The 22,002-nt window shown below is 68.6% G+C and overlaps 1 protein-coding gene across 4 annotated transcripts in view; it reads right to left on the bottom strand.

Moving 5' to 3' along the window:
• The window catches only part of PRKCZ (protein kinase C zeta), a 71,151-nt gene extending 49,813 nt beyond the window's left edge, over window positions 1–21,338 (bottom strand). The window contains exons 1-4 of one of the 4 annotated variants that reach the window (XM_036227710.1): window positions 21,283–21,338; window positions 16,205–16,326; window positions 15,097–15,186; window positions 13,685–13,735 (exon numbers count right to left, since the gene is read on the bottom strand). In XM_036227710.1, coding sequence (XP_036083603.1) covers window positions 13,685–13,735; window positions 15,097–15,186; window positions 16,205–16,326; window positions 21,283–21,323 — 304 coding nt within the window. In that variant the 5' untranslated portion in view covers window positions 21,324–21,338. Of the gene's footprint in view, window positions 1–6,048; window positions 6,132–6,661; window positions 6,933–13,684; window positions 13,736–15,096; window positions 15,187–16,204; window positions 16,327–19,880; window positions 20,163–21,282 lie in introns of those variants that run through there. The other 3 variants (XM_036227703.1, XM_036227715.1, XM_036227713.1) reach the window with 3 other exon arrangements.
• Window positions 21,339–22,002: the final 664 nt, after the last annotated feature.

Raw genomic sequence — 22,002 nt, 5'->3', positions numbered from 1 at the left:
GACGGCCTGACATGCTACGTCACCCCCAGGCCCACCGCGAAGCCAGGAGAGGGAGGGGGACGGATGAGGGGAAAGGCTCGGAAGAAGCAGGCGTGGACGCTGCCCCTTCGCCCACGACCCCGAAGCTGCTCGTCGTCGGCCCAGGTGCCTTGTGTCGAACGTCATAGGCGCCACTCGGAAGGGGGTGGCCGGAGCCCGTCTGGCCGGTGGCGGTGGACCGCAGAACTCGGCACCCACGCTGCCCCCGTCTGCGACAGCGGAACCGTCCCCGGGCCGCAGGGACGGCTGGTGGGGTGGGGGCCCGCTCTCCAGCCAGCCGGGCATCTCTTCCCAACGCCACCTCGGTGACATGCTGGCTGTGGCAAGCAGCCCAGGCGGGAGCCGTCACCCCACGCTTTCCTTCGGCTTTGCCCAGAGAGCCAGCTGTTGGGCACGTCCAGCACACACTGCTCACGTCACAGAACCCGCCACTGGGGTGGCGAGTGACAGTCCCACTCAAACTCACTGTCCTTCCTGGCTGAGGCCAAGGAGCTCCTACCAGACGGACCCCCCGCTGCGTGACCCTGGAGGGCAGCTGGAGAGGCCCGTCCACTCCGACGGCCACCCGGGCAGCCCCCGCACGTGACTGCACCCCATGACGCACTGCTGGGGTCCCTCTGTCCAGACAGCACCGGAGCGGGGCAGACGGAGGCCAGGGCGAGGTCCAGGCTGCGGACCCGGGCAGGGCCCCGCCTGGTGTCCTGGGCATCTGTCCTGCACAGCCGCTCAGACACCTTCCTGGTGCGACCCCGTCGTGACCAATCTGGGAATTCACCTGGAGCCGTGACGGCCGGGACCGGCCGATTTTAACATCACTGCCGACAGAACCTCGAAGACGCTCACGGAGGAGACGGCCTGTCGTCCGAGGCGGGCCGAGGGGACCGCACTGCCCTCCCGCTCAAGCCTGCCTCTGCCACCTCGGCATGTCCTGGGGGGCGCCAATGGCAGGGGCTGAGGGGGCCCGGGTCCAGGCGGGGGCCGAGGGGGCCTGGGTTCCGGCGGGGGCCGAGGGGGCCTGGCCCCTGACACTAACGCAGCCTGGCTGGTGCAGGGACACACCTGTCACCTACGCTCCTCCAAGACCCCAGGCAGAGGAGGAAAACACTGGATAACCCATGGTAACAGAGGACGGGAGGGGCAGTGCCACGTCGGAAGCTGGTCCCCAGGGAACTGAGCAGGGCTGGGCCCTGCGGGCCCGCGAGCTGGAGGCTCCGGCTGTGCCCACGGCACAGGCTTCACTCCTGAGGTGACCCTGCCCTCACCTAGGCAGCCGGCAGAATGAGGGCAGCGCAAGGCCCCCCCACGCACCCGCACTGGCCACCTCGGGGGTCCGCCAGCTTCCCGGTGCCCGCACGTCAGTGTGGACAGACGACCAAGGGTCACTGGGTGAGGAAAGGCTCCGAGGCCAAAACCAGCCGCTGGGAGGAGCCTCGGTGGAAACGACGGCCTGAGGACCAGGGGGAACAAGGACACCCCCGGGCGACCGCGTCGCGCACCCACGTCTCCCGCGTCCGCAGGACCCCGAGCGCTGGCGTCACGAGGGCAGGTGCTCGCGCTTCGTTCACGGTCCTCACGGCGGCGGGAGCCCATGACGGCACTCCACTCACGAGGGTGCAAGCCCCAGCGTGCGAGTGACCAAGACCACGGCGCCGACCCTGCGGCAGAGGGCACGGACCTGGGCGGGCCTGCCCGCGGGGCGAGGCCCGGCTCCGACACACCCGTGCCGCGCGGGTGAGGGGCGTTCACGCACGGACCCCGCGAGGACCCACGCCGCTACACGTCGTCAGGGGTCCCCCGCCACGCCTGACCTCAAAGGAGCAGGAGCAAGACGCGGTTTTAAGAGGGAAGCTTCGGGGCACAGAAAGAACCTTAAACATTCAAAAATGCAGATGAGACAGCAAACTGGAGAGGTGGTTTGGACAAAAAAATATGGAAGATACCTCCTAGAAAATAAAACGAACATAAACGGAAAGCGGAAAAAAAAATTAGGGCGCCATCAGGGGTCCCGACGAGTGATCATCGACAGGTCTAGAAGAAAGGGTTCCAGGGGGACAAGCATCAAAGAAAGAACCGGCCGACACGGTCCCCGCGCGGACGGCCCGAGTTTCTGTACTGGAGTGCCCGGCACGAGGGACGAAAAGGCCCTCGCACCGCGTGCGGCACATCACGGGACTCGGAACGCTGAGGGCGGAAGGTCGGAAAAAGATGCAGAGCCAGACCCTTCTGGCTTCTCAGACCCGAGGCTCAGGGAAGATGATTTCTGACTCAAGCTTCCAGCCCCCGCGAAACGGCGCCTTCAAACGAGGTCTCGGAAAATTTCCCTCCCAGCCCCTTTCTCAGCACATCCTGGTGGACGTCTTAACCCAGCGGGCCCCAACCTTTGTGGCATCGGGGGCCGGGGATCCTGTGAGAGTCTAACACCTGAAGATCTGAGGTGGGGCCGAGGCCGTGATGCTGGCGCTGGGGAGCGGCTGCAGATGCAGATGAAGCTTCGCTCACCCGCCACTCACCTCCTGCTGTGTGGCCCAGTTCCTAACAGGCCACCTGGGGACTGCGGACCCTCCATCTTAACCAGAGATTAAACCCAGAAGGGGGGGGGGGCGGCAGAGCTGGAGACAGAAGATCCAGGTAGAGGTCGCAGGGACCCCAGGGTGAGAGCAAGGAGGTCCCAGGACGCCCTGTGGGGGGGCGGGGGCAGACGGCACCGTGGGGAGGGGCCGCCTGCAGAGGGGGCTGCGCCCGCTGGAAAGAGCAGGGGCAAATCTGAGACAGCGCTTCGGGAAACTCAACGAAAATCAAGACAAGTATTATCTCCAAGAAAAACTAGGTTCGCAGGGTTTAAAACACTGTGGCTAGAAGCTCATGAATATTAATGCCAGCCATTACGCAGGCGCTCGATGATTACCCAGTGCGCAGCGACCTAACCCCGCTAGGGGCACGGGGGAAGGGGGTCCCGGCTGACACGGTCCAGAGACGGAGCGGAACGAGTAGCACCCCCAACAGAAAGCCCTGGAAATGGCAGCAGAAATGTGTTTTTCAGAAACCTGGAAATAAACGGCAGGGGCGTGCTGAGACAGGGGTGGGGGAGGGGCGGGGACGCCCGTTCTCGGGGCGAGTCGACGCCTCGAAACTGAAACATACGAAACTCAAAATCGACTACGCCACGTGAACTTGACACGCGCGAGCTGGGCAGTGGCGGCAGTTCCCGGGGGGACGCCCTGGCGCCGTGGGCACCCCGCTTCCCAGGGGAGTGAGCGCAGGCCGTGGGGGGCCGCCCCCCGCGCACGCGCCACCGGGCGGCTCCGCGCCTGCGGAGGGGGCTCTGCCTACACCTCCCACGAAGGGGACGTTAAAACTGCAACCGGTTCAAAGACCAGACACGTGCAGACCGCCCAGTCCGACGAGGACGGCCGGCGCCGGGGCTGGGAGCCCCCTCCCCCTTCTACCCCCGCCCCCGGGCGGCGCGGGGGCGGCGCGTCCGCCCTGCAGACGGCCAGAGCGAGGCCGGACGCGCCCCCGAGAACGGACGCTGTCGCCGAGGTGCGGTTCTTACCCCGCCACTGCCCCCAGCCCCGGAACCGAACGGCAGACCCGCTGGGTCCCAGGTCCGGCTCGGTGGCCTGGGGGGCGCCTGCGACGGGGCTGGACCAGCCGGAGGCTCCGGAGACGCGGAAGGGGGGAGCCGGTCACTAACGAGGCACTCGCCGACCCCACGTACGCAGAACCCTGAACACAGATGGCCCGGTCCAAACACACGATGGCCCCGTGGTGCCGCCCGGCCCGCGCCGGGCCGGCCTGACCGCTGCCGGCCCGGTTCGGACGCGGTTCCGACGCGCAGTGCCGAGGGCGCTGTCTCGGCGCCGCCCACCGGCGCGAAGGCCAACGGACCATGAACGGACCCGCGAACGACATGACCCGCCGCTGGGTGCTAGGCCTGGGGCTGGGGGCCGAGGCGCCCACGCACCCCGGGGGCGAGGCCCTAGGAGCCGCGTCCTGCAGGCCCGAAGGGCGCGTGTAACCGGGGCTGTGGCCCGCCCACTGTCCCTGTGGGCCTTCCAGGAGGGGGCACAGGAAGGGGGCTTCTTTGGGCGGAGACGCTGGACGTCTAACCTAGAGGGCTTCCTGCCCCTGTGGGGCCCCGGTGGCCCCGGTCCGGAGAGCAGCAGTTGAGGGGCGCCCCGACCCCCAGAACAGCACACAGCACAGCGCGCCCAGCTCCAAGGCCCCCCAGAGACCTCTGCAGCCTGCGTCTGTGTGTCCTTCGCAGGGTTCAGGGCCTGACCTCAGGACCTGCCCACCTGAGCCTCCGAGGGCTGCGCTTTCTATGGGTGACAGGGGTGCCCAGCAGGCAGGACACAGCCCCACCACCACCAAGTCGAGGGTGGGGGTACAGGAAACGGGCACCCTCCCCCAGGCCACAGCCAACCCGGATGTGGGCCCCACAAGGGTCACACCGAGGAGAGGGGGCCAAGGAGGGCCGAGCGGGGCACCTGCCGCGTGCCCAATTGTCCCGGCTGCCCCCTGTGACCGATCGTTGAGTAGGTGGCCTGCGACACACGGCGGTGGCCCAGTGGCCCAAGGCGAGGTCTGGGGGGGTTTAGCCCCAGCTTGGGGCTGAGCCCACGGCACACGTGACTGGCCACGCGGCCACCAACGGCTCGGACTCTGTGACGGTGGCCGACAGTGCGTCCACGCACATTTGACCAGGACACAAGTACGGACGAGACCCGGCCGCGTGAGCACAGGACGGGGCTGCTGTGCCGCTGTCTCGGGCAGGGCCACCGCACCAACGCTCCCTGCTCGTGGCTCTGCAGGACCCGAGCTGGGGCTGGAGGACACAGCCCCGGCAGCCGCCGGCCACGCTCCGGGTCCCCCTGGCCGTGCTGTGTCCCCCCCGGCCGCGCTGTGTCCCCCCCGGCCGCGCTGTGTGCCCCCGGCCACGCTGTGTGCCCCCGGCCACGCTGTGTCCCCCCCGGCCGTGCTCCGGGTCCCCCCGGCCGCGCTGTGTCCCCCCCGGCCGCGCTGTGTCCCCCCCGGCCGCGCTGTGTGCCCCCGGCCACGCTCCAGGTCCCCCCGGCCGCGCTGTGTCCCCCCCGGCCGCGCTGTGTCTCCCCCGGCCGCGCTGTGTCCCCCCCAGCCGCGCTGTGTCCCCCCGGCCGCGCTGTGTCCCCCCGGCCGCGCTGTGTCCCCCCCGGCCGTGCTGTGTCCCTCCCGGCCGTGCTCTGGGTCCCCCTGGGTGCACTGTGCACCCCTGGCCATGCTCTGGGTACCCCCAGCCACGCTGTGTCCCCCCCGGCCACGCTGTGTCCCCCCCGGCCACACTCCAGGTCCCCCCGGCCGCGCTGTGTCCCCCCCGGCTGTGCTGTGTCCTCCCCCAGCCGCACAGTGTCCCCTGGCCATGCTCCGGGTCCCCCCGGCCACGCTGTGTCCCCCCCGGCCACACTCCAGGTCCCCCCGGCCGCGCTCTCTGTCCCCTGGCCATGCTTTGGCCCCCCTGGCCACACTGTGGGTCCTCCAGCAGCGTGTCTGAGGGGGGTCTGCGTGAGCCGGCAAGGCAGTGCGTGATCACTGAGCAGGAAAAGGCCCAGATGCCCCGTCGCCCCAGGGACACCATGACACAGCTCATCTCTGCCCACGAGCACGCACGCACGTGAGCCCACGCCCGCCTGCCGCCCCTCCTGTACCCCAACAGCCCACGCCTCACAAGCCGAGGGTCCCCGCCACAGGGCTGCCCCTGCACTGAGCTGGCTGCAGGCCCACCCCGTCTGCTGGGCGAGGGGTGCGCCGTGCTCCCCCATGCCGGCACCTGCACAGTAGGGGGGCCCACCACCCCCAACCGCCAGGCCGCCGGCCCCCACCCGCCTACGGGGGGGGGGGAAGTGGGGGGTCGCCTGCTGTCATTTGTCTTTCACAAAAACATCTCGCAAAATGGATGTCAGAAAAGCCCCCACGCCCCGCGCCCCACGCCCCGCACCCCGCCCCGCACCCCGCCGGAGACGCCGCGTCTACCTCCGACCATCTCAGAGCCGAGACGCGGCCTGGCTCAGCTCATCGCCAGCGCCGAGGACCCGCCGATGAGCACACGTCAACACCGGCCGTGCCACGACGCTGCCGTCAGTGCAAACCGGAGCCAGGACCCGCAGAGGCAGCAGGAACAGGAGCCGCGCTCAGCCCCGGGCGCAGGTGCCGCCGCCGCCGGCCTCGCCCCGGCCCCTGGCTCCGGGCTGCGGCCGCTGAGCCTCCCCGCACAGCAGCGCAGGGCGCCGGGCCAGCCGCCCACACGCCCCCGCCGGCCGCCAGCTCGGCCGCACCGGCCGGGGCCCCCGCCGGGCTCCGCGGAAGATGCGCTCACGTCCCCGAGCCCAGCAGCCCAGCAGCCGCTGACAGGCCTGGGCTCGGGCCCCCGGCTGCAGCCCGGCTGCTTATTCCCCTAAAATCCATCACCTCAGAAACAAGGGCCCCCTCCCCCGCACCCAGAGCCGCTGCGGCCGCACCCCTGGCCGGCAGTGGCACCGTCTGTGCCCCCCCAGACAGCCGTGCGGCGGGGGGCCGGGGCCCACAGCAGCCCCCTGCATGCACACGGCCCCCCGCGGCGCAGAGAACGGAGAAGCTCAGCACTCACCGCTTCCCCTCCTGCTCCCCGGCTCGGGGTTCTTTATGCTCCGGGAGCGGTGGGCGTGAAAGGAGACATCTTCTCTCCCTCCGCCTGTGCGCCCCGCTGCCCTGCCCCCCTGACCGATGCAGGTGGTGGCCCCGGCAGGAGCAGGAACGGGTATTTACAGGCAGGCTGGCCGGCCTGTCCCCCGCCTCTCACATCCCTGCCTCCTCATGTCTCCAGGCCGGGTGGTACCGGCTCCCCTGGGAAGCTGGAGCCGGCAGCTGAGGCACCAGCTAAAACACGGCCTGGATGTGAAGGAGCTGACGTCACAAGAAACCAAGCATCTGCGCGCCGAGCGTCCGCGAGCGTCCGGGCAGCGTCCGGGCCGCGGGCAGCGGCCAGGGAGGCGGCCCGGCCTCAGAGCCCCTCAGACGGCGTCCGCAGAGACAGCCCAGCTGGCCCTGGGCCGCCGGATCAGAACCGCTGGCCAGGGCACAGCAACCCAGCGGCCATCGAAGTGCAGGTAACCAACCTGCATCCACGGAGGCCAAGAATTAGTCCCAGTGCAAGTGCTCGAGGGTCCGGGGCAGGTGCCATGGCCGGGGCCGTGGCCGGGGAGCAGAGGGGAGATTGGGGGGGCGGTGTGGGCAGAAGCCGTGGGCCCAGGCACCAGCTCGCCAAACCCTGGGTCCGGCGGCATTCTGAAGCTGTGCTGCTCTGGGGACCGGGGGGCCACTGGGAGGGGCAGAACCTGGGGCGACCGGCTGGGCTTGCCCACCCAAGGTGAGAGAGGCCCCCCGCTGACCCGACACAGGATCTCACACCCCGCTGTGCTGTGCAGGGCGGGGGGCCTCCCTCACCTTGGTCACGCTGGGGGCACAGGAAGTGACAGGAAACGCCGCGTCCCCGCCCCGGCCTCGGTGCACACGGCGCCCGTGGCTGGGACCTGAGAGGCCCCGGCTCAAACCTCCCGCCTCCCGTGGGTGCAGCAGGCGACTGTAGCGTCGTTTTGATCGTCTGAATAAAATCAAAATAGCGATGTTTCAAGACACCGGAGAATGACGTGAAATGCAACTTGCGCTGTCGGTGGATGACGCCGACTGTGGCACAGCCACGCTCGACCCCGGACGTCCTGCTCCCCGCCGCAGGGGACCACGTGCCCCTCCGAGCCCCACGTTCCCCATGTGGACCTCTGCAGACACGCTCGCCGACCCCGAAGACGGGAGGATCGTACAACACCTGGGCCCCAGCTCCGCGCCAGGCCTCCCCAGGACACACGCATTAGCGAGCCCGGCGCCATGTCCGCGTGACCCCTGACCCGTCCACGGCACGTGGCAGGAGGCCAGACGGCCCGGGCTGACCTGCAGACTGCTGACTTTCTCAGAAGCCCGTTTTAGGCAGAAAACTGGCCTTTCCAGTATGTTGGTAAACGATTCGAGACAAAGCTGAACGGAACTGGATGTTCAACGACATGAAACAACAAACGCACCTGTAAACACCGGGGACCACCGAGGACCTGCGGCGACCCGGCCGCCTGTGCCCAGAGGTGCTCCCTGGCCCCGGCTGCCCCGTCGGCTGCCCCCGGGCCCCGCCCTGGCCCCAGCTTGCTCCGTCACACCCAAGGACGCTGCGGAGGCCCTGAGCACACCTGCGGCCTGAGCACACCTGCAGGCCGAGCACACCTGCGCATGCTGCCTCCCACCTGACCACCCAGCTGGCAGTGCACTGGCCTTACTGGGCCCTCTGCATGTCAATGCTCACACAGGCCCAGTCACAGGGGAATGCGAGGGCCGGGGAGCTGTACCCCAGTCCCAGCATGGGAGCGAGGGCCCCCCCACACATGGGTGCAGAGGAGGAATGCGGGACGGCGCCCCCCGGGGCCGTGAGGCTGGCGGGGGTCACAGAGCCTCCATGCTGCCACCTGCTCTCCGCCCACCCACCCTGCTCACCAGGTGAGCGCCCAGACGGGCCCTGCCACGTCGTTCCTCTGCTTTGATAAGCCACCCAGGACCCCAGGGACTCACCGCCCGGGGGTCCCACTGAGCCACCCGGAGCTGGGATTCTTTACCACGCCACCTGCTCACCCCACCCCCCCAGCCCTGGGACGGGCCTCCACGGGGTGGGACCGACCCTCCCGCTGAACCCTGCGGCACAGCCACCTCTGCCGCCCGCACCCAGCAGGTCCACGTGCACGGGACCAGAATCAGGCGCATCGAGTGGGGAGCCTCAGGGGGCCCCGGGGACAGAGACCAGGCTCCTACACAGAGTGACCACTGGCTCGCCAGCACTGACGCGGGCTGGGGAGCATCCTCACGGCCGACCGTCGCTCGCTCACGAAAGGAGCGAAGCACCAGCCAGATGGGAGATCAGTGGAGAAACAGGACACACATGACGGGGACCCGGCGAAGCCTGACACGTGGGCCGCGGCACCCCCCAGGGGCACCCCCCAGTGACACCCCCCAGCGACACCCCCCAGTGGCACCCCACAGCGGCACCCCCTGAGACACCCCACAGTGGTATCCCCCAGGGGCACCCCACAGTGACACCCCCCAGCGACACCCCACAGTGGCACCCCACAGTGACACCCCCCAGCGACACCCCACAGTGGCACTCCCAGAGACACCCCCACAGTGACGCCCCCCCAGAGGCACCCCCCAGTGTCACCCCCAACGACACCCCACAGTGGCTCCCCCACCGCAGCGAGCGCGCTCTGCCGGGGGCACCGGCCCGTCTTAGGGCGACGCCGCCGGGGGGGCCTGGAGCGGGGTCTCCGCAGACTGGAGAAGAGGCTGTCGCACAGGCGTGGCGGGAAGCAGCCGGAATCAGCGACGGAAGGAAAACCGGAAAAGGCACAAATCCGTGGAAACCGACGCGCTCCAAGCGACCGGCGCGTCACCGAAGAGCTCACCGGAGGAAGGGGAACACGCCACGGGCCGAACCCCGCGGGGCGGGGGGCGGGGGGCGGGGGTCGCGGCTGCGAACGCGACCCAGGACACGCGGACGCTCTCAGGTCAGCCGCCCGCGCCACAGCCGGAGGGCCGGGGCGGGAAGAGGACTAGAGCGGAGGCCGGCGCGGGGCTCAGGCCGCAGGCGCGGACGGCGGGGCAGGGACGCGGCAGGGGGGCCGGCGGGGGGGGGGGCGGGGGGGCGGGGGGGGGCCGGCGGGACCCACACGCCGCCGGCCGGGCGACCAAGGGCGGAGCGGGACCCGCCCGCGTCCGTGAAACCAGAACCGGCGGCGGGGAAGTTCCTGCAGGCCCTACAGAAGTAAGGTGGATTTTGAGAGTACTATCAACACATGCCGACCAGCTGGGTCACCCAGACGCAACGGACAAAGCCCCAGAAACGCAAAACCTACAGGACTTAACCACAGTGAAAGAGAAAGCCTAAGCAGACCTGTAACCGGTGAGGAGATGAATCGGCCACCAAAACCTTCCGATGAACAGCCCGGGACCCGACGGCTTCACTGGCGAATGCGACCAAACGGTTAAGAACTTGCGCCAAATCCTTCTCCAACTTTTCCAAAGACTGAAGAGGGGGGAACTCTACCTAACTCGTTCTAGGAGGCCAACATGCACGGCCGATTAACTCGTTGGCCACTGCAGACTGATTCACCCTCCAGCCCCTCTCCCCTCCCCGAAGATGGGGGGCATGGGGACTGGAAGTTCAAACCCCTTAATCGCTAGGTCTGTGGGGTGACCGCCCCCGCCCCAGGCTGTCCAGGGGCCCCACCCTAAGTGGGGAAAAAACTCAAGTGTGCTCAAAAGGGATGCCTGAAGGATGACAAAAGACACTCCCGCCACTCAGGAAATTCTGAGGGCGTCAGCAGGTCTGAGCCTGGCACGGGGCGAGACCCTGAGTCCTTCCTGCGAAACCGCGGAGGGAAAGCACCACGACGCAGCGGGAGCCCCGTGTGGGGCACCCGCGGCCAACACGTCGGGGGCCGCGGGCTGCAGGCCGCGCGCCCGCCTCGCCACCTCCGGCCAGCGCCACGCCGGGACGTCTAAGAGCCAGAGTGACCAGGCGAGAGAAAGAAAGAAAAGGGATCCAGGCTGGAAAGGAAGAGAAAAATTATCTCTGTTCACAGGGGATACGGAAAAATCTAATCGTTCCACAGAAAAAGTTGCTAGGACTAATAAATCAGGTCAGCAAAATAGCACGATTCGAAGTCAACACGCGCAAGAAGTTGTGTTTCTATCCACAACCCAAAAAGGAAATAAACAAAACAGCTCCATTTACAACGGCATCGAAGGGAATAAAATGCTTAAGGAGAAAGCTAACGCTGAAGATTACGAGATACCGACGAGAGAAAGGAAGGCGTAAACGAGGGAACACAGCCCATCTCTGGATGAGACCGTTGATCCCGCCCACGGCGGCAACAGATTCGACGCAGTTGCCACCAAAATCTCAGCAACGTTTTCTGCAGAAATAACAAAACCGTTCCTGAAATTCACGTGGAATCTCAAGGGACCCCGAACGGCCAGAACAACCTTAAAAAAGAACAAAGCCGGAGGGCTCGGGCTTCCTGATTTAAACCCCCTACACCTTTGATGGCCTCGCCACCCGGACGTGCCCGACCTCGTCTGATCTCGGAAGCTAAGCAGGGTCGGGCCTGGTTAGTACTCGGATGGGAGACCGCCTGGGACGACCGGGTGCTGCAGGCGTCTAAAAAAATGAATAAATAAAAAACAAGTAAAGCCGCTACACAGCGACAGCGATCAACACGACGGCCCTGCCCGAAGCCAGACACAGCCTCGCACGTCCGCGTCAGACGATGCTCGACAGGGCGGCGAAGACGGTCGGAACTAACGGGCCTGGGAAAACTGGGCGTCCACAGACGCCGAGTAAAAGGAGCCGGACCCTCGCCTCACGCCGCGTACGAAAATTAACTCAGCCCGCCTCGGGGCCCTAACTGAGAGTCAGGATCAAAACCACAAGGAGACACCACCTCGCAGCCCCCAGGGTGACGGCAAAAAGAACGGAGAAGGGCGGGTGTGACGAAGACGGGGAGACCCTGGAACCCCGTGTGCCACTGGGGGGCCGTGATGTGCGGCTGCTGTGGACACAGCCTGGGGGGCCGCGGGGGGCCCAGCGACGCACCTCGGGGGCACACGCAAAGGCACGGAGAGCAGCCTCTCGAAGAGGGGTCCACACACCCGGGCCCACGGCCACGCCGCTCACGGCGGCCAGCGTGGCCCCCCTCGGCGGGGTGTGACTCAGCCTCAAAAGGGAAGGAACGGCTGTCACGTGACGCCACGTGGGTGGGCCTCAAGGACAACACGCTGAGCAAAGGGTGCGGAAGGACAAATACCGCGAGGCTCCACTCGCGGGAGGCCTCGGGAGGGGTCGGAGCCACGGAGACGGGGCGCGTGTGTGTGCGCACGTGGGGGGCGCATCACGGGGACCGCGGCAGCCAGGGAAGACGGACCGTCCTGGAGGCGGCGGTGGTGACGGCCGCAGCGCACTGAGCGTGTGCTCAACGCCCGCGAACCACGCCCCTCCCGGCGGCCAGCGTGGGAGGTTCGTGCTGTGTGTCCCCAGCTTAAAAATGGGGGGGGGGAGGAAGAAGGTAGTAACACGCTACATACAACATGGATGAACTTCGAAAACATCACGCTGAGTGACAAGCCAGTTACAAAAGACCACGTACCATGTGACTGCATTGGCGTGAAATGCCCAAAGCAGGCGAGGCAGACACAGGGCGGGGAGGGAGGCTGGGGAGGGAGGCTGGGGAGGAAGGCCGGGAGGGAGGCGGGGGGCAGGGCAGGGGGTGGAGGCCGGGAGGGAGGCGGGGGGCAGGGCAGGGGGTGGAGGCCGGGAGGGAGGCCGGGGGCAGGGCAGGGGGTGGAGGCCGGAGGGGCACGGTTTGCTGCGTATGAGGGCTCTGTGTAAGGGGTGCATGCCCCTTTCCCAGGGACACGGGCACCCCCGAGGGAGGGACTCCGGCAGGGGCAGGTGGGGGAGGAGGACCCTGAGCCTCTGTGCCAGCCACCTGTCTGAAGCCCCAGGGACAGGCTCCCCCTGACACCTGGGCTCCTGCAGGCGGGCTTCTGCATCATGGGGCCACTGGCCCACCCCACCCTGAGTCTGGGCGCCCACCGCATCACACGCCGCACAAACCTCCAGCCTCGACCCCATCCGTGCAGCCCCCAGGCCCCACGCACGGAAAACCTCCACGTCACAGAAGTTACCTGCTGCGCCTGGGCCGGGGGGGACCGTCTGTGCTGCCCCCGGCCTGCAGGCCTCAGGCTGCACCCCTCACCCTGACGCTGCGTGTCTCCCCGTCACCTGCCCCCTGCAAGGCCGTGCGGGATTCCCGCCGTCCCCCTGCCCGGCCAGCACAATGCACAGCAGGACTGCGTGGAGCAGGAACGCACCCCGCGCCTCCTCACCCCCCTGCTCCCCGAACTGCCCTCGTGTCCGGCACCTGCCGCAGCCACACCAGGGCCGCTCAGGCCTCGTCAGACGCCGGCCCCGCCGCTGCTGGCCCCCGCCGCCCGGGTTGTCTGCAGCCCCACGGCCCGCCCCAGGGCCGGGCCCCGATCGCCGGCGGCTCTCGCCCGCGGCTCCGCCAGCCTCCTCCGTGCCACGGGCTCCCACGTCCGCCTCCCACCGACTTCGCCCGCAGACCCCAGGCTCACGCACGCGACCCCCATCGGCGCCTTCCCTGGGGCTGACGGCGACGCAGACACAGCCCCACCTGCGCCCGAGTCCGCTCCCAGCCCAGTTCCCGCCTCAGCTGCGGGGCCGGCGCGGACTGGCCTGGGGTGGCCGTGAGCCGGGGCGGACACAGGGAGCCAGTGACCACCGTCATGGCCGGGGCCTGCCTTCCTGGGAAAGACCCGGGTGTGTCCTAGGTCCGCCACCATGCGCCCAAGCTGGTCGCCTCCCCCACGGCAGCGTCGTGTGTCAGGGCAGGAAGAGGCAGGGGACCAGCCAGTGGGAACCCCACAGGCGGTCACGGCCACCGCTCACCCAACAGCCCCTTCGGGGGAGACGGGACGTGCCCTGGGCGAGCGACAGGCCACGGGAAAGGGCGGTACTCACTGTCCTCTCCTGGGCAGGGCATGCCGGGCTGCTCGGGGCTGCTCGGGAAAACTGCGGAGAGAAAAGACGAATGTCAGCGCCCAGCCACCTGTCCCGAGCTCGAAGCCTGCTGATGGGCGGCCGGCGTCCTGTGCACAGAGCCACGTGCCCAGGACCTGCTGCTGGGAGGCGCTCAGCAAGACACACCCATGGGACCAAGGGGCCTCGGCAGGACTCCGGAGCGGAGCCAGCGACTGGGGCGCAGGGGGCGGGGGCGGGGGGGGGCCGGCAGAGCGCCCGCCTGCTGCGTTGGCCTCTGAAGGGACGTGGGCCTGGCTTCTCCCCGCTCAGGACGGGGCTCACAGCGAAACGCTCTCAAGCACACCCGGGGCTTCCGCGGGAAATTACGGAAACGGACGCTTGTAAAGTATCAAAGCTAAGCTAGAACCAATTACTTCTTAGCCTGGAGATGGAATTTGTAAGGCGCCCGAGCGGTCAGTGTTACGAGGCACCGTGGATGCGCTCACCACCCCAGACACAAACACAGCACATTCACACGCAGAGCGACAAAAATCCGGGATTTTGACCAACGATCTATCGGTCAGCTGGGCTGGGCAGCGGAGAAAAGGACGATCTGGCAGAAAACGGTGGGCGGGGCCAGGTTCAGGGGGGGGGGCGGGGGGGGCCCACGCCCGCAGCGCAGGCTGCACCAGACGGGGCCGCCGGGGTGGCCACGCTCTCCCCGCCCCACGGACACCTGGGGAGCACAGTCTGAAAACCCCCAATTTAAAGGTTATGAATAAATGACTATGATATTTGCATTTATAGCCCAGCTCTGAGCCCACAGGGCTGAGGACAGCCGTGAGGTGGGTCAGCCACAGGCAGCGTCTGCTCCACCCCGGGCATGCGGTGGCCGGGTCCCTGCTCCCCTGGTCCCCTGCTCTGCCCACACCGGCCCTGTGCCCGGAGCCTCTGAGCTCCAGCAAAGCTGAGGCACGGATGCCGCTGGCCCCAGGACTGACGACCAGAACCCAGGCCCCGCGTCCAGGGAGAAGACCTCTCACGGCCCCTACGGTGAGAGCGGTTTCTATTTGGGTTAAAAAAAAAAAATGTAAGGACAAGGGAAACCCAAATAGCGTTACACGCCAACCCCTCAGCTTCTCTGGTCCCTAAGATCTCACACTGTGACCCTCCACGGGGCAGCCAGCCCGGGAGGTCTGGCCAGGTGCTGGGATTGGGGGCGGCCGGGACGGGGGACGGCTGGGATTGGGGGGCGGCTGGGATGGGGGGACCGGCTGGGACGGGGGGCGGCCGGGACAGGGGCCGGCCGGGACGGGGGTTGGCCGGGACGGGGGTGGGGGGCGGCCTGGACGGGGGGGGGGGGTGGCCGCGGGGCTCACGCTGCCGCGCCCCACCCCTCCGGGGCCACTGACCGTGAACGGTGAGCCCGACGTCCCTGTGCTGGCTGCACAGGCGGAAGGCCTCCTCCAGCTCCATCTGCGAGGACACGGTGCAGGGGTCGCCTAGGCGGGCGAGACACAGTGCTGAGCCCACCACAGGCCTGACACACGCTCCGAGCATCAGACCAGACCTGGGGAGGGCAAAGTCCCCCAGAGCAGATGGGAGGTCCCAGAGCAGCCGGCTGGACCAGCCGGTCCCCACAGTCCCCCAGCCCAGGGCCTTCCTCAGAGCCTACCCACCCGCAGAGGGACAGTGAGTCCCCAGCAGAGAAGAGGGCTACGAACAGGCAGAGAGAGCTGTGCTCACCCCCCTGGCCAGGGAGGGGCCACATCCAGAACCTTCTTCCCGGGTCAGCCCCAGCCCAAAGGGAAAGGTGGGAACACAGAGATGCACTGGACAGGGCCCCTCCCGGCCCTCCCAGAGGAAGGGGCTCTCCTGGGTCCTCTGCAGACAGCGGCAGGCCAGTCATCCAGTCGGTCATCCTGGAGGAGGGGTCCCTCCTGGACTGTCTCCTAACCCCTGAGCTATGCCTATGGGGAGGGGAGGACGGGAGGGGGGAGGAGGAGAGAGGGAAAGGGAGGGAGAGAGGGGGAGAGAGGGAGGGGGGAGAGGGAGGAGGAGGAGGGAGAGGAAGGGAGTGGAAGGGAGGGAAAAAACAAGGGGGGAGAGGAAGGGGGAGAGGGGGAGAGGGGGGAGCAGGGAGAGAGAAGGGGAGGGGAGGGAGGGAGCAAGTGGGGGGGCAGAGGGAAGAAGGGGGAAGGGGAGCTCATCCTTACACATCTCTCACTGGAAAAGCCGGGATGTGAGAGGGGAGGTGGGGTAGGGAGGGTAAGGGTGGCCACGGCCCAGAGCCACCTGGTGGCTGTCCTCCTCCAGGGGGCATCGAGCCTGCTCCGCCCCCGACCCAGTTTCCACCTGCTGGTGTGAGCTCCCTGCGCCTCGGGGAAGGGGCTGCTAACGCACTTAATCCCGTGGCCTGACATCTCCCCAGGGAAGGGGCTGCGCCACCGTCTGGCACAGAGGACTCGGCGCCTGACAGGGACTGCGTGGCCCCGCGGACGGCAGGGGACTGAGGGCTACCTTCACTGTCCACCCACTTGAGGGTGAGCGGCTGCCCCTGGCGGAGGCTGCACATGTCCCTGACTTCCTCGCAGAGCTCCTCGAAGGTGCTGGCCGCGTCCACGCTGGTGATCAGCATGTCCCTGGAAGAGAGGGCAGGGGCCGTCACCAGGGAGCACAGGGAGCCGGCGATGCACGGACGATCCACCAACCAGGTTATTGATTAAATAAATGAAACAGAATTTCGCCCAAAGAACCACCGACCAGTCTCGCTAAGTGGCCACCGCGCACACCCGTGTGCAGAGGGGGCACCTGTCCTGGCTCGCGGGTGCTCCTGGGGGAGGCTCACGGGCACAACGAACAGGGGGTGTGGGAGAGCGCCTGCTCGGGCCCCAGGGCCCAGGTCTGCCCAAACGGTCATCGGGCGCCTAGGGTGGGGTGGCCGAGCCACGGAATGCATTACGCCTTCCCCCAAGCTCGGACACGGCCGGGGAGGGTGAAGGTGCAGGGCACGTCACAGCCACATCCAAGGACTGGGACCTTCCAGGGGAGGGCACGCCGGGTGGGGGGGGGGCAGGACGCAGCCACGTAAAGAGCCACGGCTGCCATGTTAAACTCTGGAGGGTCGGTTCGGCTGTGGCTGTCACGTAACTCCAGGCACGTTTTTTGGGGAGGGGGAAGAAGTCACAGAAACGAGGTGGTGAGGCTGGAGGGCAGGAGACGGCTCTGGGATTCCGGTCACCTTCTGAGGGCTGGCCCTTCATGGCTGGGGCGATAGCCCCTAGAGGGACGGAGGGGCCCGGGTCGGACGCGCCTTCGCCCTTACTTAACAGAGCGGGAAGCACACCTCGCCCAGCACGCCGGGAGCCTGGGGGTCTGCTCCTGCCAGCCCCCTGTCCCCGAATCCCCGTCCTGTCCACCGGACAACACACCCAGCGCCACCAGGATCTCGGGCCCAGCTGCCGCGCGCCACCTGGGCCCGGCACGGCAGCCCATAGTCACCCTCGCTGTGGGGAGACGGCCACCAACACCCGCTGCGTCCCACTGGAACTGGCCGCAGTCTGCTCAAAGACCCCCAGCACCACCCCCAGCACCCCTACACCGGACCAGCACTAGCCCAGCCCGTCTAAGCTAGGGAAACTGAGGCACAGAGGGGCCACAGGGGGCTCCAGAGACAAAGCTCCCACCCCATCACCCTGGGGTCACCCACACTGCCCCACACACCCGTCACCTGATCCAGCAGCCACCAGCCCTCTCGCCGCTGGGAATCCTGGGGGGTTAGTGTCAGCCACCCTTTTACCTTTGACCTCTCCCTGCCCCAAGGCCCCCCACCCCCAGTGCCTTGACCTGGAGGCCAAGCGAGTGGCTCCTGTGAAACCCCGGAGCCCCGACACCTGGGAAGCCCCAGACGCCAGGCTGGACACCGAGGGCTCGAGGCAGGACTGGCAGCCAGCACAGCGGAGGCCGCCCCTCCCGCCCCCCCCACCACCACCCTGTGACCTCAGCCCAGCCCCAACTCAAGCCAGGGCCCTGGGCCGGGTGGCCAGGAGTGGGCGCCCACAGCCCGAGGGCACGGCCGCCCCCTCTGGACTTCCGGGGCTCCCAGGCCACAGGCCGGGCCAGGCCGTGAGCACAGCCGGTCCTGGACAATGGGACACGGGCCCGCGCCGGAGCGGGGTGCAACCGGCAGCCACCTCTAGGATCTCAGAAAAGCAGGTGTCAGAGACTCAGCCTGGCAGAGCAAGGTCTCCGAACCCCTGGCATCACCCGCAACCCCCCGGAAAGACCCTGGAAAACGCGGGTGCTACCAGATGCCACGCAGACTCCTGTGACCACACGTCCTTCGAAGGCCCAATGGGGGGGCCGGAGACCCTGATCTCAAGTCGTGGGAGCCTCCGGGAATGGGCAAGGGTGACCAGGAGGAGCCCCCACCAGTGGGGCAGCTGAAGACTCCACACTGTTTATGAACAGCATCTTTGATGTGTCTGACCTTTGCCCCGGACCTGCAACCCCAAAACAACCCCCATCCTGTGGCACTAGGTGCCTCGTCCAGAGACACGATTTCTCCCGGACCTCGGGGTCCGTGTCGCAGCACTGACCTCGGTGGGCACTTTCTGGGACCAGTGACATTGCCGGTCTCCCAACTCAGGCAGCAGACGGCCCTGCCCCGCAGGTGCAGGAGCGGGAGTGGGGGGCCCAGCTTGGGGAGGAAGTGTGAGAGCGGCCCAGGAGAAAAGGGGTGCGGGAGGGAGACGGGAAGAGAGGGGCGGGGGAGGGGGATGGCGCGGAGGGGAGGAAGGAGCAGAGGTCGCAGTGGGAGGGAGAGGAAAGAGCCGGGTGTGGCCTCCTCTGCCCGGGAACCAGCCCCAACGGGTCACTTTACTCCCGGTAACCAAACCGCTCTCCAGGGGCCGAAGCCAGGGGAGGGGGCAGGGCGGGCGGGCGGGCGGGGCGGCTTGCCCGGAACTCCCAGGGGTCCGCAGCACGTCCCCCCGCCCCAGCTCAGTGCCTGCAGGTCCTGCGGGAAGGCTGGAGGGGCTGCCCCCGGCCACCCCCGCCGGCCACCCCTGCGCTCTGCGTGAGGACAGCCTCTCATCCGGGAGCACCTCTCGCGTCCACACAGCCCCTGGTCGCTCGATTCCGAGGCTCCGCAGTGGCCCCGCGGTGCGCCCTCCGCACGCCGCCCAGGCCTCCAGGAGCTGGGGAGCGGGGCCCAGCTGACACCCCACCAGCTTTCATAGCCGCAGCCCGGCCCCCCCTGCGGGCCAGGACACAGGACTCTCAGCCTCTTCAGGTAGGCTGGCCAGGGCGTCCCCAAAAGTACTTCTTCCCTCTGGCTCTGCCGCCAGCCCCAGCACCCCCCGCCTCCCACCACACCGGGCTGAAAACGGCAGGGGGGGCAGCCGAGGCCTGAGCAGAGACCCCAACAAGAAATGCTCAGGAGGTCAGGCGCCCCCGCCGCTGCCCAGGCCCGAAGACGCGCGCAGCAGCGTCCCGCAGCGGAGACGACCGAGCCCCCCAGCCCGCCTGGCAGGGCGAACCCCCTGGCAGCCAGGTCCCGCGTCGGGACACCTGGGAGGGAGAAGCGGCCAGGGTGCCGAGTTCTTCCCAGAGCGCCGTCTACACCGCGCAAGGGGCGGCGGCGGGGTCTCCGCGTCGGGGCGCCGCGCCCTCGGTCCCCGCCGCGGCGGCCCCGCGACCGAGAGTCCAGCGCCCGGGGCCACTGAGTCCTCTGCGGCGCCCGCTCGCCCCATTCCACACGCGGTGCGCCGAGTCCCGGCGCCGTGCGCGGACGCGGGGCTGACCGGTGCCCGAAAGGCCCGGGCCAACGGAGCCGCGCCGGGCCGGGCCGCTGCGGGCGCGCGGGCGACCCCGCCAGCCTCCGCCCGGGTCACAGGCTCTCCCCCAACCGAGACCTCTGGCCGGGCAGGCTGAGTTCCAGAAGTTAGCCGGCAGTTTTCACGACTTGACACAAACTTCGGCCCTCACAGGTCAGTGGCCTCAGTGTCCCTGCCGACTTTCCAGGGGGGAAACGTCGACGCTGTGCCCAGGGCCGTGGCGCGCGCAATCCGGTCCCCGCGCTGGCGCGTCGGGACCTCGCGGGCGGCCCCGGGCCCCGAGGCGCCGCGCTGCGCTCGCCCCCCGCCGCCCGCCGCAGCGGCGACGCGGCCCCCGACGGCCGGCGGCCGGCGCTCACCCGCGGTAGTGCGCCTTCAGGCGGACGCGGCCGCCGCTCCCGTCCATCTTGGGGCCCGTCCTGCTGGGCATGGCGCGCTCCGCCGGCCGCCGTCAGCGCCGCGCCCCGGGCGCGCGGGTCCTGGCGCGGGGCCCCCAGCGGCCGGGCGCCAGGTGGGGCCGACGGCGGAACGCGGAAGAGAGCGCGCCGCGCGGGGTCCGGGAGGCGCCGGTCCGGCCAACTCCGCGGGACTTGGGCGGCGCGCGGGGCGGGAGGGGGCGCGGCCGGCGGGGGCGCGCGCGGAGTCCGGCGTCAGGCCCCGCGGGGGGGGCCGACATGGCGACGCGCCCGGCGGCCAATCGGCGGCGCGGGCGGGCCCGGGGCGGGGGCGGTGGCACCTGCGGCCAATAAGGGCGAGGCGGGGCCGCCACCTGGGCCAATCCCCGGGGGACATCGCGGCCGCAGCCCAATGGCGCGGCGCGGGGACGCTACCTGTCGGGCGGGGCGCGGCCCACCTGCGGCCAATGGGCGCGCGCGTGGCCCGGCTCTGCCTGGCAACCTCCGGCGGTGCGGGCGGCGGGCACTCGGGGAGCACCCTCCTCGCGCGGGGCCCCTTCGCGCCCTGGGCTCCCGCGCCCGCCGCTCCTAGCTGAGGCTACAGTGTCCCGGGAAACTTGGAAATGCCAGCTCTCGGGCCCAGATTCTCCGAGTCAAAACTCCAGCCGTCCTTACTAACAAGACCCGGGGGACTTGGAGACGGGCGCTGGTGTGGGGCACAGCGGGGAGGCGGCACTGGCGATGTGGGTGGCGGGTGGCCGGAGGGAGCCCCGCCTCCGGGCAGGGCGAGTGCGGTCAGCAGCTCCGTCCCCGGGCCCCGAGCGGCTCTCCGACCGCTGACCCGCGTCGGGCCCGTTTCCAGATCTGGAGACCCCGGCCAGGTCAGGGCGGAGAGGGTGCAGGCGCCGCTGGTCGTCCGGGCCCCAGCTGCCCTCGCCTCCAGATCCTGCTGCAGGGAAGGCCTGTCTGCACCCGGTCCCCTCTGCTCCTGGGTCCGGGAGGCCCAGCTGCCCAGGATGCCCGTGACTTTCACTTCTGAATCCACAGTGACCTTGGCATTTGACCAGGACACTGTCCACACACCCCAGCCCCTGCCCCCTCCCCTTAAATGCAGGACTCGGTTTCCTCACTGGGTGCATCCTTGGGGACCCACACCTGCTGTTAGCAGGATCTCACCTGGGCACCAAGCGGGCACCCCAGATTCACGGTCTACAGCCCCCTCATCCCTGCCACCTCTGCCAGGCCTGTCCTCCTCTTGGCCACTCCCCTGCGGCCTCCCTCCCCCACCCCACCTGGCTGGCAGCCTCTGACCCCAAAGTCCACTCCCTGCTAAGCCTTCACCACTCCTCACCTGGACACTCCTCACCTGGACAACCTCAAGGACTTTCCATTCGCTCCCCCTTTCATTCCACGGATGCTTCCGGGCGCCTCCTTGGTGCCCGGCACTGGAGGGACTGGGGAGCCGAGCGGTCACGGAACCCCTGTGCTTCCAGAGGTGGCCACGGAGAGACCTGTCAACAGCCCACCTCTCACCCACACAAGGCGCTGTGAACTCTCCTTAAAAAAACACCCTCTGCGCCCCTCACCCCCACCCCCTGCCTGTCTCTAGAGGCTCCTGTTTACTGCAGAATTCCTGAGAGGAGCTGTCCTCGGCCCTTATCCTCGCCTTATCTCTGCTGCCACTTTCTCTGAGCCCCTCCCCCACCGAGACGCCTGCGTCAACCCTCAGACTGGGTCCCCCCAGAAACTGGGTCACAGCGGGGTTTCCCAGCCCTCCTCCACCGCTGTGTGGCTTCCTCCTGGTCTCACAGTCGCTGAATGCCAAGCCTCAGACTCTGGCTCCAAATGGCATCCCAGGCTCAGGCTGCCCCTGAACCCTGCTCCCCACCACACACAGCTCGGCTCCTTGCAAACTGCCCTTCCCCGGGTGCTCAACTCTAAAGCCTGGGCGCTGCCTTTCCCCTCCCCCTGCGCCCCACTCCCCTCCCTGCAAATCCCCTCCGCCCCGCCCTCGGCTCCTTTGGCTACCTCCAGGGTCAGCGCCTGGCCGGGGCCCACCCTCTGCACTGGGGTTTGGGGCAGCCCC

Source organism: Rousettus aegyptiacus, unplaced genomic scaffold (genome assembly GCF_014176215.1).
Source record: "Rousettus aegyptiacus isolate mRouAeg1 unplaced genomic scaffold, mRouAeg1.p scaffold_m13_p_1, whole genome shotgun sequence".
Lineage (NCBI taxonomy): Eukaryota > Metazoa > Chordata > Mammalia > Chiroptera > Pteropodidae > Rousettus > Rousettus aegyptiacus.
The sequence above is the reverse complement of the archived record's forward strand: the minus strand, read 5'-3'. Positions and strand labels throughout refer to the sequence as shown.